At 42.3% G+C, this 15,073-nt stretch overlaps 1 protein-coding gene across 4 annotated transcripts in view; it reads left to right on the top strand.

The window, feature by feature from the left end:
* Positions 1-15,073, top strand: part of RUNX2 (RUNX family transcription factor 2) — a 224,795-nt gene that overhangs the window by 180,151 nt on the left and 29,571 nt on the right. For all 4 annotated transcript variants that reach the window (XM_082412484.1, XM_082412483.1, XM_082412486.1 and 1 more), the window contains one exon: positions 9,433-9,594. In XM_082412484.1, coding sequence (XP_082268610.1) covers positions 9,433-9,594 — 162 coding nt within the window. The remainder of the gene's footprint in view (positions 1-9,432; positions 9,595-15,073) is intronic.

Here is a 15,073-nt window from a genome sequence, read left to right as displayed (position 1 = left end):
GCAGGTTCTGCATAGCCTGGGTCCTCCCTGCCTGTTTTCCAGTCTCTTCTCATACTGTCTTGAACCTTTTGTCAGTCGTCCAACCACACTGGCTTTCTCAGCTCTTCTAAAAAGCTATACTGCCTCCGTCCCAGGAACTTGATATATGCTGTTTGCTTTACCTAAAGCCCTCTTAACCCCACCTACGTATCCACTGGACTTCTGCTTGCCCTTCTCTAACCATCACATCATTAGAGAAGCCTTCCCCAGGCTTGGCTGGAGTCCCCCACTGTACATTCTTATGATGCCAAGGACATCTCCTTTTTAGCACTTATCACAGTTATATGATTAGTTGATTAATGTCAGCCTCTCCCACCAAACTGTAAACTCTATGAGGGCAGGCAGACTCTTTATTCACCATTAATATCTCTAGAACCTAGCAGAGTACCAGAGGAGGTACTCAATAGATATTTTTTGAATGAAGGAGTGGGAGCCAGTTCTTGGAACCATGGACAATACCATCATCCATCCGACAACAGGATTCACCATGTCTGGGGACCTTCTGTAACACCCCGACTGCTATAATCTCACCCACTAGATGTTAATAGCCTGATTTGAACCTGAATTTCCTGCATCCACTTCAATACTGTAATTTGAACTAAGGTCACTTCTCCTGGCCAGCACCACATCCCAGTTATTTCTCAAATTCTGGTCCTACCTGTTTGTAGCTAGTTCCCTTCCCTCTGCTACCTTTACATTGAGGTCCCGGATGTGCCGAGGGTGAGGCCAGGTTAGGTGTGACATATGGTATAGCCTCTTGTTTCTTCTATTAGGTTTTTCTAGGTAAATGGGGTAAGAGAATGTAAAAGTACTGTCTATCATGTAGTAAGCTTTAAAGGCATTATCTTCAAATAATGTAATAACTGTCATGTGCACGAGGAATCCCAGGCAACAGTGATGAGGAGTGAGTGGAGTTCTAGGGAGACATGTTTTCCTTAATATAAGGAAGAACTCTGCAGACTCTGCTCTGTCAACGAGAAGCCCTAACTAAAAAGAAAATAAGAAAATGCCCTCATTTTCTGTAAGACAGTGATGAGTTCCATCCAGCCCCAAATTGGTGGTACTGAAAAAAGGCACTTCTCATTACCTTGTCTTAACTTCCTTCTGGTTTTTCTTTTGGCATTTTGTTAGGGGCTGTGACGTCTCAGGTTGTACCTGTCATTTCTCATTCTCTTCCCCACCATGCTCCCCTAGGATTCACTAAGTGCCCCTCCTCCCATTGTTTGTACCGACACATAACTCGTCATGCCTGGTGCACCCTGCGTGACATCCAGTTCTATCCGAACAGGTTGCTGCTTTTTTCTCAGATTTCAGCCTTAAGCTCTGGAATCGGCTGGGCTGGTCTTCTGCTGAGCGATTCTGGTGGCCACCTTAGTCGGCTGGAGACAGCCTGGTTGGGGACAGGAGGGGAGTCAAAATTCCGCTCTCGGTGCCTTCTCTGCCGAGGTGGGCCACAACGCTCTGTGATGGGACACACCACGAGTGTCAGCCCCCATCCGTTCCTCTCCCAGCCGCCCCAGATCAGCTCAGGGCGGCTTCGGTCCTTGCTGTTGCAACTACCGACTCCAGAAAGGACTGAGGGTTGGGAGCCCAATTTTCCGAATAGTTAGAATCATAGCATTTCATTGCTGGAGAACATCTTAGAGATAACCCATCCATTCTCATCTTACACCTGACGACAGCGATACTCAGAGAAGGTGAATTATTGGTGCACAGCCGCACAGTTAGTGCCAGAGCCCCCCATCCAGCGCTCCTCCTGCACTTGGAAGTGCCTGTTTGTTTTCAGACGGTGTTCCCTCTTGGTCAGGAGAACGGGAAGTGAGTGGGAAAGCTCATTCTAAAACTCCAGTCTAGGTAGCAGGGTTATTAGAGAAGACATAGAATTTAAGATTTAGCATTTAGCGTAAATGTTTGGAAATGGGAATTCACGGAGGTAAGAATGTGAGTATATTTGTCTTATGAATGACAGAAATAGTCTAGGGTAGGAAATTGTAAAGCTGCCTCTCTCCATTGAGATGATTGACTTTGACCCTGGTTTCAATGGAGAGGCACAATCTTCAACTAGGAGAACTATCTGTGCAGTTCATTTTAAGTCCCCCAGTTTTCTCACGAAATATTGGAGGTTTGCACAGCCCGAGTTGAGTGCTGGGGAGGGGGAAGTGGGTGGAGGAGAGGGGGTGGGCGCAGCCTGAGTTGAGTGCTGGGGAGGGGGAAGTGGGTGGAGGAGAAGGGGTGGGAATGTGCTGCTCTCTGAATGGACTGGGCCCCCAGATATAGCAGGTGCTCACTGGGGCGCACACGGCAGAAACCACCGGCCACTGTCCTGCCACGTTACACAGCAGCCCACGGCAGCGCCCACAGGAAGAAGCCGCTTGTGCGCTGGTTCAGGCTTGGCCCCTGTTGACTCGTTTCCTCCCGTCTCTGCGTGAAGTTCAGCACTGTGTCCAAGGTGTGCCCCGTTGCGAGCAGTTCTTAGGAAAGCAGCCCTTCATTCACACCCACAGGTGTCTAACCAGAGTGTTTACCAAAGGGGGCTCGTTAATAGCAACCGCTGAGTTTCCACGTGTACCTTTCCCTGGGCTTTTCTAAAGCTCTCTGCCCACTCTGCTCTCCCCACTCAAACTTCTTCATTAGGAGACTTCTAGCTGTTCTCCTGGAGTCAGTTCTTTTTCCTACGGTGCCTTTCTTTCTAACCATCTGTCTCTTCATTCCTCTCTTATTATGACCCCAAGTGTTCAGAGTTCAAGTAGGCAGACATGAAATTTAGCTTCTCAGTCATTTGAAAGCCTGGATACTCTTAGAGCCCATGACTCTTTACAAATCATTTTAGGAAATGCATGGCCCTGCTTCCTTTTCCCCATATCTGTTATTGAACTTCAGAAGCTGTGGTCCAACTCAAAGGAGAGAGCTTGCTTTTCTAATATCCACGGTTTAAATAAATGGTTGTCTCCATTTTTTGCCTGATGCAAAGGCCACTTGAGACGTGTGAACCACTTCTCTCCCCAAGTAACATCAATTTTTGAGCATCTCCTGGGAATGTTGCCTCCTGTACTTTTATGTTTCGGGGTCTATAGAATGGAAGGCAGATGGCCCAATCTCCAAGTAGCCTAAGCTGAAGGAACACCACCCTAGAAGGAGATCTTACAAAATTCACACTGATATTGGTGCCCTGTGGAGCTTTTTGAAAAACACAGGTACATGCTTTGAACATTTTTAAGTTACTTGTTGTTTTATGTCTGTTAGTCTTACTTTCCCCACCTGCATGTATAAGCTTTTGCGTGGCAAGAAATGTCTTTTGTTGATTATCTATCCCTTAGGCCATCGCACGGCCACGTAGGCGTACAGAAGCTGTTCGTCACAATAAAAACGGATACTTTGCTGACTCACCAGAATAGCATGTAAAAACTGGCCCCCCACCCACCCCGAAAGCCCTGTTAAGGTGGCAGTAATGACGATTGGTACTTTGTAGGTGAAAAAGGGATAGCTAAATAAGAACCTTGCCCTCAACTTTAGTGAGTTGGGAGAGAAAGTGCAAAGTGTATGTGGGCCCCCGGACTTCTGGTGTCTTTTTTTTTTTTTTTTTTTTTAATTAAAAAAAATTTTTTTAAGCTTTTATACAATATTTAAAGGTTACTTTCCATTTCCGGTTATTACAGAATATTGGCTATATTCCCCTTGTGGTACAAAACATCCTTGAGCCTGTCTTACACCCAATAGTTTGTGCCTCTCTGGTGTCTTTTTAAAATTCGTCCAACTGACATTGCCTCAGTTGGAACAAATGCTGAAGGGATTCTTTTTGTCAAGTGACTGGCTCCTCTTTATTTAACCTGAGCTCTTAGTAGCTAGATTTGGTCCACCGTTTCTTGTGGAAGTGTACAGCTGTAGGTCTGACGTGTCCAATCGCTAGCCTGACCTCCGAAGCCTGGTGGCGGTTCCTAGCATGCGTTCCCAGTTAGACTGGGGACTGTTTTCTCCTTGGTGTCGTCCCCAGTGCCTCCAGGAGCTCCGCCCTGCCCTAGGTCTTCTGCTTCTTTCGCTTCTCTCCCATTTAGTCATTGTGATTAGTCACATCCTGCTGTGAGCACAGGAGCCCATTGTATAGGGAAGACCTGATCTTCTCTCTCAAGTTTATGTTACAGGTCATACTTGATTACGACTTCCCTTTAAACTCCCCCCTCCCCTTTGTTAGGTGATAGGAGAGAAGTTTGGGGAGAAATAGGGGTGGAGTCCTATTAAAATGCTCCTGTGCTATTTAGTATTTCAGGTTTCCCAAGCACAAAAGAGTATGTGCCCATAAAAAAGCCAACACCCAGGGTCTTGTTTTTAAATTGTCATATCTATATAAAAACTTCTGTCAATGCTTTGAGTTTCTAGAATATAGTAATAAAAATAATATTGATGCTGTTTCCGAAGATTGCCATAGGAAAATAATGAATTATCGTTCTTAAAGCACCCTAAAACTATTTAAAGTTCAACAGCAGTTTTCTTGTCTTTTGGGAACGTCTGTGAAATAGAGTTCAGTTATTTTCTGAAAACTTGTGGGTGTTCGTAGGTAATCTCAGGTCACCCAGGATGTAATATCAAGGCGATGATTGGCACCTCTAGTCTCTGAGACCCAAAAAATCAAGGATATTCTTATTTATGTTGGAGTGGAAGGACAGGGTACTTCCCTCCACGTTTCTGCAGACTCAAAAGGACGAAACATTCAGTACAACTCTGCATGGGGTATAGGAAAGGAATACGTTCTACTAGCCCTGTGGGGCCTGAGGTTGATGAAGACAGTTTCTTGTTTGTTAATGGTTAATCAGTAGGTTTGTCTCAGAGCTAGGCCCTGTACTCACTCTTCCCTATCAGTAACCTTAGGATTGACCGGCGGTGCCTAAAAACATCTGTCACCTGCTCTGACTCATCCAAGTTCAGAGTGAATCTCAGAAGTCTCAGGTTTCTTCAGGAAGTTGAGTTCAGAAATCGTTTATGAGATCAGGTTAAGGTGACTTTTCTCTATTGTAAGCATTAATAATTGTCCACAACAAAGCAAATATGATGTAATCATATATTTATGATAGGACTACATTTTCTTAGTGATTGGACATTTTATGGCTATTTTATAGCCTTTTTTTTTTTTTTCCCCCCCCACTAAAAGTTTGAAAAAAGTTGAAGCATACAGTATTAGAAAACACACTAAGCAGATTAGGATTTCTTGGTCTGGGAGAAGCTAAGGCTAAGAAGGAACACGATTCAGGTTAAAATGATTGTAAAGTGTATCAAAGCGACTGGTGCAGACATGGTCTCCAAATGGCAGACTTCAGAACTACAGGAAGCTTTCTAAAAATGGCCCTTTGCTAGAATAAGAGGTTATGGGCTGGAAACATAAATACAGAATGAAGGCTCAGTAAAGTAGATGCTTTAACAGTGGTGAACATTTATTGGGTTCTTTCCACGTGCTAAGCTCTTTCCTACATTACCTCATTTAATCTCTAAAACAACTTTAAGAGGGAGCTCTTCTTATTTATTCCCATTATACACATTAAGCACCTTGAAGTTAGATAGGTTATGTAATTTGTCCAAGATCACACAGGCCAGACGTTGGGGAGCTGGGATTATTGAGGCCTCATTCACAGGGTATTCGAGAAGCCCTGGGGTGCTTGGAGACCATTATTATTATTATTTTTTAAAGATTACTGTTCCCTTTTAAAATTCCTTAGACTAGATCTAGTGAGCCCTATATGGCAGTTCTTGTGTTTTATTTTTCTTTAGTAACTCTCTCTCCTTAAGTAGGTCATTATCATAGAATCTTAGGACAGTGAACTTGGAAGAGAGATTGGCTGGCCTACAGCCTGTCCTCTGAGAAAGAAAAAAAAAAAAGAGAGAGAGAGAGAGAGATCGAGAGCTTCTCACTTGTTTAGGGCTAGTGAGAAGTTCTTTTTGCTAATCTTAGATATCTTCAGGAAGGACCTCCACTCAAAGGAAAGCTATCCTTTGATAGACTGTTCTAGTATATATTCCAGCAGTCAGGAAATTTATGTCAAAGCTAAAATGTCACCAGTAACAAGTTCTTTTGTAGCCTAAGGGGAAGTTAGAGAAGGACTAATTACTACTTCATTATAAAATTCTATTATTCACTCCAGCCACCCTGGGAGGCTCATGCAATGGTTATTTATTGAGCACCTAATATGTGCCAGGCATTATACTGAATTGTGCTGAGTCTGATCTTGGAAATCTTCAAGACTTAACACTAGACAACCCAACCACCCTGGATAGTTTAGAGTCAGATTTTTAATTTTTTTGAATAATGCTAATTAGCCACTGGCTGTATGTTATTTAATCCTTACGACACGCTCTGAGATAGTATCCCATTTTACAGATGAGGAATTAAAGCTCAGCAACATTAAGAAACACCCCATGAAACACAGTAGGGCCTTGGCCACGTGTTATGAGCTCCTAGAGAGAAGAATAATCATTTTCATATAGTACTTTACAAAATTCTTTTACTTGTATTATTTCACCTAATTCTGTAAACAAAAATGATAGTAGTTATAATTATACTCGCTTTACCGATAGCAATAATCATATCTATTTATTATATACTTAGTATGTGCCAAGAGTGTCAGGTAACTTAGAAGTTAGGCCTTAGAAGAACTAGGCCTTAAAGAAGGCCTAGTTCATGCAATGCTCACAAGAGCCCTAATAAGTGTCATGATTCCCATTTTACAGATGAGCCATTGAGGCCCCCAAAGTTTAAGTGACTTGCTCAGCAAAGTGGGGAGCTGTGATTCAAGCCTAGGCTTGTCTGTCCAGCCAGCACACGTGAGCACTTTGCTATGTTCACTTTACCATGTTATGCTGCTTCATTTTCCAGATGAGGAAACTTGAGGTTCAGAGAGTTAGCTAATACAGCTGAGGTCATCCAGCTCACAGATAGCAGAGCTGGGGCTCCAACTCAGATCTTCTCATCAGAAAACCCCTTTCTTTCCCCCTGTACTGGCCTGCCTCTCCGCTTAAGGAGAAATGAAAGGCTGTATCTTACATCCAAGCTAAGTTCCCTAATTCCTTCGTGATATGTCTAAGTGTCAATGATTTTAGTCATTCTTTAGATTTCTTTGTATTTTTCCCCCACTTGCAGGCAGAGAGCCCAATACTGCTGGTAACATGTTATAGTAGAGGGATGGAGATAGAGGTTAGACTGCTTGCTCAGGGAGTCATCTGGTGACGTTAGATTAGAACTCAAATCCAAATTTGAGTCCCATGTGCCCTGCTCATTTTGCTATGTGGTTCCTGTCCTTTTTGTCTATTGAAAATAGTGCTTGAGAGAAGGCCTTACCTTTGTGAGATTGCTTTCTGGTTGTAAGGAATGCATCTTTCTCCATCTGAAGATCATTTACCGTTTATCTGAATAGTGAATTACATTAATGGTTAAAGCAAGGAAGTATCGCTGTATCAGATATATAACAAGGACCACTCACTCAGATTTGAAATGTTGCCAATCTATACACTGTCAGCCTTGAACATTTTAAAGCACAAAAGTTCATTACTTTAATGATCAAGTATCCTTTAGATTTCTGAAGGAAAATTTTCTGTTAACCATTTACAGTACTATGCTTTTATTCAAATTGCAAACTCAGGTAAATATTCCTTAAAATTGAGTTGGATGAAATTTTCCTATACATCTGTTGATACAGTAACATTAGATAAATACCCAGATGTATTTAATTATTTTGACTCAAGAAAAGTATGTCCTATTTAGATAGTCTTTAAATAAAATATTTCTGAATGGAACAAATAAACAAGAAATAGGTGAAACTAAATGGCTTTGTACAGAAAAACTGAGAGGCTTTAAAAGAGGAATCATCTCAGGAAAACCCATGTTTTGTTACTCTCACTTTTATTTGTAGCAATAAACCTGAATTGACTTAAATATATTTATAGTTTTTAAAAATTGAGCTTTTCGTTTTCAGAGGCTGATAGGTGATAGAGGAATAATTTAAAATTAGACCTATTCCAAATGTATTTACTCCAGTTCAGATGTGTTTTAACCATGGAACTATCCTCGTGTCACCAAGAGTTCTTCTAAAAGACAAGAATTAATACTTACTGAGTGCTTCCTACGCTAGCCCTCTCCACATAGTTTTCTCATGCAATTCCCACATCCCTGTGATTCATATATTATTACTCCCCCACCCCCTTTTACAGATTAGGAAACTGAGGTTCAGAGTCACTGAGTAATTAACCCAAGATCACACAGCTAGAAAATAGAAGTCTCAGAACTTGAACCTCATTCTGCACATTCCAAAGTCCATGGCTATTCTAATATACAAAGCTGTCTTGAGAACAACCTGGTATGTTAGAGTGTTTAAAATTTTAAAAATGTGAAGTTAGAAAAAAAAAATGATAAGAGAAATTTGCTTATGATTCTGTTTGTACCTCCAAGAAACTCCATAGAGATAAATCAAAAGATATTGCTAATTCTCAGCAGTTCACTCTAACCAGTTGGTAGCCCATTATTTTTATCGTTATAGTGACTGTAGGTAACACTAGGCCACATTCCAAACACGTGACATCTTTTAAACAGATTCCAATAGGACTGAAGACATTTCCCTGTTGTGTTTTGGATCATTTTCTTACTGTCAGAAACTCATGTGCTTAACATTGAAACTGGATGGTGATGAAGCTTTTCAGTTCTTAGTTGGCTTTGAAATTAAGTTTTGTTTTTTTCTTAAAGGTTATTTTCTGGCGTAGCTTTAGCATGAGAATAACATAACTGGCTCCCCTCTTTCCTCTTCTCCTTACATGCTGCCCCTTCTGTGCTCATCTCTACCCCAGCCTCCTAACCCCCAGGCTGGAAAAGGGCCACCCCATTGACCTGCCTGGAAAGAAAGCGAACCATGCTAAAATCATGGAATTATTTGCAAACCGGAAAGCACGGCTGAAAGATAGTGGCTGCATGTGTAGCAGTAAAGGGCACAGTCTGCCTGCTCTTTAAACAAATAAATTGTTCCCAAATTTTCTAACTTTTTAAAAAAGAAATAAGTAATACATATTCATTGGAGTAATATTAAAAAACATACAGGAAATACAGAAAATAAATAAAATGGAATTCAACTTTGTGACGATAACCAAAGCAGATTTTCTTAAATGACAGTTAAGCTTTCCAAATAGAAATATTTACGTGTGAGAGAGACAAATAGTCCTTACACACGATCCATTTTGTTACTTTCGTAGAGACTCGAAGTCTAGGAAGCTCTGTGCCCAAGGGGGCCTGCAAGGGTGGAGTTGTGGGAAATAAACCGTCCTTGTATATTCTGATTTTCCCCTGCTTTCTCCTTTCTGAGTTTGGGGTTGTGTGTTCGAAGGCCACAGCGGCTGGTGTGCTAAAGACGTTTCTTCTTTGCCCAGATCCCAGGCAGACGCAGTCTTCCCCGCCGTGGTCCTACGACCAGTCCTACCCCTCGTACCTGAGCCAGATGACGCCCCCGTCCATTCACTCCACCACCCCGCTGTCCTCCACCCGGGGCACCGGGCTGCCTGCCATCACCGACGTGCCCAGGCGCATTTCAGGTAAAGACCACACTTGAACTCAAAACCCACTCCGGTGCAGGGGTGGGGTCGGGACTGCGGGATGAGCCCAGCTGTCTCAGCTACACTCACAGTAACTCTCCATCAGAGGCATGTGGACAAGGGTCTGACAGCTGCAAACCAGGTCTTCTGAATTATGGGGCTATTGAGTGCTTGAACTTAAATTGAAGTCAAGAGACGGAAAGTCCACCAGAGATGGCATCCTTGTCTAAGATGACACTCAGTGCCCTCCCAGTTTCAGTCCCACTGAATTGCACGCCCTTTGGTTGGCTCTGTCTCCTAACTGGGGCCTTCTTCTGAGGGTCTTGTACCAGGCCTTCCTCTGCTTGCGTTCCTTTCTGTGCCTAACATCTGCCTGAAAGCCAAATTACAGCCTGAGGGCACAGCCCTCCGTTTCTAGAGGCTCTTAAATCCCAGGAGTCCCAGGTAGCCAGTTCTGAGAGAGGGCGCCTGCAAACTTCAGATCCTTGCCAGACGTGTGTCACTCCAAGTGCAGTGGGGCTGTAAGAGTCTTAAAAGGCCACGTATGGCCTCTGAGCGGCCAGCTCAAGACCGAGGCAGCCGCTCCACGAATCACACAGCTCACTGCTGTTGCTGTCAACGTGGCAGCCCCCGGGGCTCACACATCCCCTCTTCCAAAGGCACCACGAAATTCTGTGACTCATGGTGACAGCGTATGTGATCAGCCTCCTGCTGCCCCTCTCTCTCATGGAGAGTTCATCCCAGGGAGCCAGAGAGTATCCACGAAGATGTCAGACTGACAAGTGGAGGAAAGTTAAAGGCTCTTGGCCAACCATATGAGTCCTGTGAATACGAAAAAAAATCTGTCATCCACCCCTTGCCATCCAGACTGCAGCCCTGGCCCCATCAGTACAGAAGCAGCCCCCTAGAGGCACACACAGTCGGATCCTCTATTTGTCAGGCACTCTTCTCAGCGTTCGGGCTCCAAGCACCTGTTTGACTCCTGGCCAGGTTAATGCCTTTCTTTCTTTCTCTTTGTGTTTCTGTCTCTGTTTTCTCTCCCTCTCTCATTTTCTGCAAAGCTCGAAGCCGGTACTCACTCCGCTGAGTTGCGCCACTGGCAAGCTGACGGGCCGCCAGCAGGCTTGCAGGTTGTGACTAGCTCAGACTCCTTTATTTCTTTCAACTTGGGAGGAGGGAAGGCTTTGTTTCTCAAGCAAATAGCAGGAAAGGGCTCTCTGGTCCTAATGCCTTCACATTTTCTGCCACAGACGGACTCCCATAGGGGTGAGTAGGGAAAGAAGGGGTGGGGGAGGGAAACCTCAAGATTTTTTGGAAAACCACGTGACCACTTTTCATTCCGACCGCTGTTCTTATTGTCATGAATCACATGGTATTTGTTGGGGAAGTGTGCAGAGTATAGAATTTTAGTGATCATTTCCCTTGACCGGAATGACTCCCTCCTACTGGCAAACATCAGTTAACGACACAGGAAAGGATGAGGAAGGCACGGGGGATAACGAGGGCTGACGCGGGATCGGAGGTATAGTGTTGGGTGGTGTTGAGTTAGTTCTGGTCATTCCTTCTGTATTTTAGACTGAGTCCGTTTTGTCTTACATGGGGCCAAGGTGACACTTTGCCGGGACAGATTTGTGCAAACTTGTTTCTGTTTAGGGTCCTCTGGGGCTTCCATCTGCCCAACCCTCTGTGGCTGAAGCAGATTTTGCTGTTTGTCCTCTGGCAGTACCTGGAGGAAAAAAAAAAAACCTCAGGGAGTGATCGCAGCCTTAGAGACACTTACCTCCAGCATTTTCTCGCTGAGGTGTATTCGTATGTGAATTCAATGGGAAAACCATTGAAAATAACACTGAAAATGGCATTTTATCATTTACATGTGTAATACGGAACAGCCAGATTATTTGGAGGCAATTTACTGATAATTACTTAAAACATTTCCATAAACGAACACAACACAGCTTTTCTCATTTCACAGAGGAGACAGAAACTGGTTAATTATCCAGCCGTATATTGATCTGAGGCCAGTGGTGGGAACGGGCCTCTGCTTTAAACTAGTTTGAGACTGAGTTTAGTCCAGTTTTTTTCCTCCCACCCCAAACATGTCTATGAGTTGTTCCTGGCAAAGTAACATGGTGGCCAGGGTGGGAGATTCTGTATAAACATTAAAGCGAAGAGAACAGAAAATCCCTCTTGTCAGCAGTAGGGAATCAGGAAGAAAGAACTAGAAGTGGACTGTAAGGGAACTGGAGGAGCCTTGCTTTCTCTGACCTTACTCTTGGGTGTGGGGCTGTGTCTGCACCCCAGAGCGCTGCCTGGTGGACTAGGGGACCAAATCATCTGGAGTGAGCCCCATTTTCAGTTCCCTGGGGACCGGTCCTAGGACACTTGTTGGAGAGGAGCCTATCTCATAAGTTCTCAGGTACCAAGTTGCATACTTTCTTCTTCTTATTCCCCTCAATATCTAAAGGTATCCCTAAGTTCCAGGATGCTATGTCTCTGCAACACGGACAGCTAAAATATTAACCTCTGTCTCCATCTCCAAGCAGTCCTGTGTTCACTTTTTGAGATGCTTTCCAGAACAGTTCCTGTTTTTCTGTGTAGAGAAATCAGTTCTCATCTCGCTATATGAAGGGATACAGAAAACATTCTCCTATGATCTTGGGTGAGAAAGAATAAAATTCCTCACTTATACAGTAGGGTTGGAGGTTTAGACCCAGGTTTGAATTCTAACTCACAGATATATCAGGCAAGTTTCTTACTTCTCAGAAACTTAGTTTTGTTATTTGTCAAACAGGGATATAATATTTATCTCTTGGGGTTACTGTGAGGATTAAATGAGATGCTTAGTGTAAAGTGCTTAGGGCAGGCCTGACACACAATATGTGCTAAACAGATTGTAGCTGAGATTATGAAGCTAACATTGTTTTGTAAAAATTGTGTCTGTATATAATTTGCAGGCAAGCCCTGGTTTAAATGAATCAGTAGGTAAAAATCAAAACTTTTAAAGGGATTATTTGCTTTCTAAAATGGATGGCTACAGAGTATACTTAAAACAAAAAAAAAATGAAATATTTAAATATTTAAACAAGTTAATACTCATATGGCATTCATAAAGCACTTAACACAGTGCCTAACACATAGAAGTACTCAATAAATGTTTGTCATTATTATTATTATTATTCCATAGACTTATAAATTTTTATAGAGCTAAAAGCAGTTGGGAGCCATTCACAAAAACTCAATAAAGCACTAAGAGAAAATAACTATTCAGTTATAGTGTCAGAAAATAGAAGATGTTAAATTACACTTACATGTAAGTAAGCATGCTAAGGTTCTTTTCCAAGGGATCATAGGAATAAAGGGGGCCAGAAAGATCTTTCAGAAAGAAATATTCCTAAAGAAATTCCGTTTCATCCTAAAAGACCATTGCAAAGAAAGACCATGATTTAATCTGTTTAAAGACCTTCAGGGAATCCAATTTTACAACTTCTTTTTTTGTTATCCTTTCTTCTGCGTCATTTTTCAAGTGTGGCTACAAATGCTCGAACTTAATGAATTATGATAATGACAATGATCTTACACCACATAGCTCCTGCAGTCTCCCTCAAATTCTTTATGGAAGCAAGGAGTAAATAAAATCAGATGATAAAGATATGTTACTAACATTCCCTACTTTATTGCAAAGAAAGATACAAACCCAGATATCTTGAAGTTCACAGGGGCAGTACAAAGATTCAGAAAATATTTTCCTTAACCTTGAGAAGCCTTCCATATTTTAACAAGAACAATAGCAGCAGTTATAAGTTATGGCTGAACAGTAAATTATTGTCGTGGAGTTGACTAATAGGGTCTACCTTATTGTATCGAGTTTAGTCCATATCCAGCCGAATGATAAAACTCAAGCAGAAACCAGTCCAGAGATACCTCGTGCAGAAGAAGCCCTGTTAGCGGTTGGTTCCCCTCCCCACCATACTTACTATGATAAGTATGGCCTTATCACATAATAATCTGTATTTAAGTGGTACCCCCCCCCCAATCCCCAGAGATTTTATGCATTATCTCATTTCATCTTATATGATCCTAAAAGAATATTCACCACACGGAGGTAGCCAAAGTTATTTCTCACTGATTCTCTTAAAGAGCAAGGTGTGTGGCAAGACAAGCAAGGAACCTTGACAACAAACCAAACCATTGCATGGCTTCATCGTTGTAATGTTATCACCCATGGCATTTTTGATGTTCAGAGCACTTGTGAGGCTTAACACAAAGATTATAATTACTTTTCTGGAGCTCATTAAAAAATAGTACGTAGATAAATAATTACTGACTCTCAAAATGTAGTTTATGTAATTATACTCTTAGGAAAAGAAGCACAACTGTTTATTGAGCCTTATTCTTTGACTGGTGGGTCAGAGTATGAGCTATTGTTAGCCTCCTAACGGAGACTGTACCTTGGGTTGTTCACTGCAGATAACTCCTCCCCGTCCCACCCATCTGAGTGAAGTATCTTAGATTAACCTAAGTCTGTACCACTCTGGCATACACGAGGTGGAAGGGGTTTTTATACAGGCATTTTTCTGCAGTCTTGGTCATTGTGCCCATGGACCTCTCTGATCCTTTCTGGAGGTCTCTTAGAGTGGTAGTATACATGAATTAGAGATGCAAGGTCATACACATTGTCTGCCTCAGGTACTCTGGGAGAGGCCAATACAGGTTGTGTGGATGATTTTTCTCTGCAATTGTAGGATTATTTTACATGAGACAGAGTTAAGAACTGTAATCTTTTTGAAGATTTTTTTTTCCTGTTTATGCAAATAGTCTTGATTGAATTCCTTCTTTCAAGATATTTAAATATCGACAAATTCCACTTAATCAACTGTACAGGACTGTTAAAGATGTCTCCATTTTTATGACTCTTAGTCGCTAAACTATAATATTTCCAAAGGTCAGCAGAATAGAGATTAGTCTAATAAACAAAGTTCCTAAAAACTATTTTATTACTACCACAAAATCTAGAAACTGCAGTGGAAAAACTCCATTTGATCACTCAAAGTCTATCGGGAGGATTGTTTCATGTCATTTCAAAGCCAGCGGTGTTTGATGTAGTTCATTTTTTAAATGTCCCTTATAGCCGAGTTTCTGTCAGTTCCCCTGGTTGAGGGTTTGGAACCAGCAGCTTCAGTAATGTGTCAAGTATATGTGGACATTAATTTTAGCAGGGCCACTCAACTCACAGGAGGGAGTGGTGCCGTAAGAGAGGTAAAAAGGAAAACTCCAGCAATTAATACTAATAAACCAGAAAGTTAAAGCAACTATAATAAAACACCAGACCATCTACTTTTTTACTATAGAACCATTCCTTTCTTAAGACCCACCTATTTGGTAGACACACCTCTGCCGTCGCAGCCATGGGCAAGTAATTAAGTTTAATAGGAGCCACTCTTTATTTTGAAGAAGTTCTCTGTTTAAAGCCACGGAGGGG

The sequence above is a fragment of the Balaenoptera physalus genome (genome assembly GCF_965194825.1).
Source record: "Balaenoptera physalus genome assembly, chromosome: 11".
NCBI classification, from domain to species: Eukaryota; Metazoa; Chordata; class Mammalia; order Artiodactyla; family Balaenopteridae; genus Balaenoptera; species Balaenoptera physalus.
The sequence above is the reverse complement of the archived record's forward strand: the minus strand, read 5'-3'. Positions and strand labels throughout refer to the sequence as shown.